Source organism: Cupressus sempervirens, chromosome 5 (assembly GCF_028749045.1).
Source record: "Cupressus sempervirens isolate cs-2001-9-10 chromosome 5, ASM2874904v1, whole genome shotgun sequence".
NCBI classification, from domain to species: Eukaryota; Viridiplantae; Streptophyta; class Pinopsida; order Cupressales; family Cupressaceae; genus Cupressus; species Cupressus sempervirens.
The window spans coordinates 892,706,868-892,709,188 of NC_143122.1; the positions used below are offsets into that span (position 1 = coordinate 892,706,868).

Below are 2,321 nucleotides of genomic sequence, written 5' to 3' on the forward strand. Positions count from 1 at the left end.
AGATGGCAGACCCAAGGCTGAAACCACCGGCACAGGAACGAGCTATAGGGTAAGAGCGACATAGACGGCTAAGACGGAATGCAAAAAGAGAGACAACAGGAAGCAACCTGAGAAAAGAGCACAGAGAATATGAGGAGGAAGGAGCTCGGAGACCATGAGGTGGGGCCAGGAGACTGGAGACGAAAAAGGGGGGGGGGGGGGTTTATGGGGGGGGGGGGGGGGGCTCCCCCATAAACCGGACGGGCCAAAATGGGGGAGTGACAGGGGGAGGCTAGGGGACAAACCCCGGGGGGGCAAGATAGCCCGAGAAGCATCAAGGGTGATGCTGAGTCTTAAGTGAGCCCAGGAGAGGTTGCCAAGACAAGCTAATGGACCATCCATCATCTCGATTGAGGTTGATGGGATGATAGTTAATTTCAATAGCTTCCTTAAGTTTTCTTTTGAAGAAGTTATCCTCCTTGGAAAGAATTTTGGCGGCCTCCAGACAAATGTGATGCTTGGTGGCCGCAGAATGTTCAGCAAGGGCAGATTTATGGGTTCTATCATGTCTGATATCTGCACCATGCTCCCGAATTCTGGTACGAAAAGAATGGCCTGTTTCCCCTATGTAAGGGGCCCCACAAGAGCACTCAATCTTGTAGACTCCCGAGTCGAGGAAAGAGTCTTTGGTGTCCTTAAGGGGAGGAACTCGATGACGTAACTGCGAAAGGGGTTTGAAAGCAGTATGAAGACCCTTTTTAGATAAGATCTTGGCCAACTTCTGAGAGATGCCATCAACAAAAGGAAGGGTGGCAAACCGGGGAGGCTGGTTGGGCGGAGGACTGAGGGTACACCTAGAAAGAAAGAAGGACTTGGCTCGGTTGATAGCCTTAGAGATCTGCCTGTGAGAATATCCATTTAACATGAATACTTGACGAAGATGAGTGAGCTCTTCATGCAAGTTGTCATCATCACAGATTCTGAAAGCTCTGAGGGCGAGGGTCTTAAGGATGCCAACCTTCTGGCTGGGGTGATGGTGGGAGGATGCATGCAAGTACAAGTCAGTGTGGGTGGTTTTTCGGTGAACCTTGCGATCGAATGACCCATCAGCCTTTCGGATAAGAAGGACATCTAGGAAAGGAAACTGATAGTCCGATTCGAGCTCTTTGGTGAAGGAAATGTTGGTGACCAAATTGTTGATGTGAGAGTGAAATAGTTCAAGGTTCTCAAGCCCATGCGGCCAACAAACATTAGTGTCATCAACGTATCGTTTCCACCATTTGGGTTTGAGGGGGAAGGACTGGATAGCCATCTCCTCAAAATACTCCATGAAGAGGTTGGCGATGACTGGGGAGAGGGGCGAACCCATGGCAACTCCATCGACTTGTTCATAGAAGACATTTTGGAAAGAGAAGAAGGTGGATCTTAAACAAAGCTCAACCAACTCTGCGATCTCATCCCCGACCTTGCGTTTGACAAGATTGATGGAGTCAAGAATGGGGACCTTGGTGAAGAGGGAAACCACATCAAAACTAACCAAGATATCGCTAGGTTCCAACTTGGTGTCCTGAATGAATTGGACAAAATGGTTGGAGTCTTTGATGAAAGAGTCAGACTTTCCTAGTAGAGGCGAGATGATCTTGGCAAGGTGGGAGGCCAACAAGTATGTGGGAGAGCCAATGGTATCCACAATTGGTCTTAAAGGGATGCCACGTTTGTGAATTTTTGGAACCCCATAGATGCGAGGGGTCACCTCTTTAGAAGGCAACAATTTTTTCTTTGTTGACTCATCAAACGAGGACTTGGCCAAACTGGACTTAACTCTTGAAAGGATCAAAGAGCAAGGGTTGCAAGAAAGGATCTTGTAGTTATTCGGATCTGAGAGTAAGTCCAGAACTTTAGACACGTAGTCCTTCCTGTTCATCACAACAGTGGCATTACCTTTGTCCGCTTTGGTAATAACAATGTCATTACTGTGAATAAAGTCATGGAAGGTGCACATCTCAGAATTGGGGATATTGCGCTTGGGATATTTTATAGAGCTAAAAGTCAAGAATATTCTCATATAGAGTTTATAAAATTTTAATTAGATATAATATATTTTAATTAAAAAATTCTTCAAGTACATATTTTAACACTTGAGAAGATGTCAATTTTGAGAAAGGAAAACATATTAAATCATATAAAAAAAAAATTAAAAGTCACGTGACATTCTAGAGAAGAGAGTCCTCTTCAAGAATGTATAATTTTTATTTTGGTTAGAATATATTTGTTTTGAAAAATGTGGTGGGAGATGAAAACTATCGATTTCAACTGAGTTGAAATTTGAATGGTTATGAAAG

At 44.6% G+C, this 2,321-nt stretch overlaps 1 protein-coding gene across 1 annotated transcript; it reads right to left on the minus strand.

Moving 5' to 3' along the window:
* Positions 1 to 313: 313 nt before the first annotated feature.
* Positions 314 to 1,981, minus strand: LOC149558797 (uncharacterized). The gene has a single exon (XM_089831053.1). It carries the CDS (start codon positions 1,979 to 1,981, stop codon positions 314 to 316), a length of 1,668 nt encoding a protein of 555 aa, XP_089687179.1.
* Between the last annotated feature and the right edge of the window lie 340 nt (positions 1,982 to 2,321).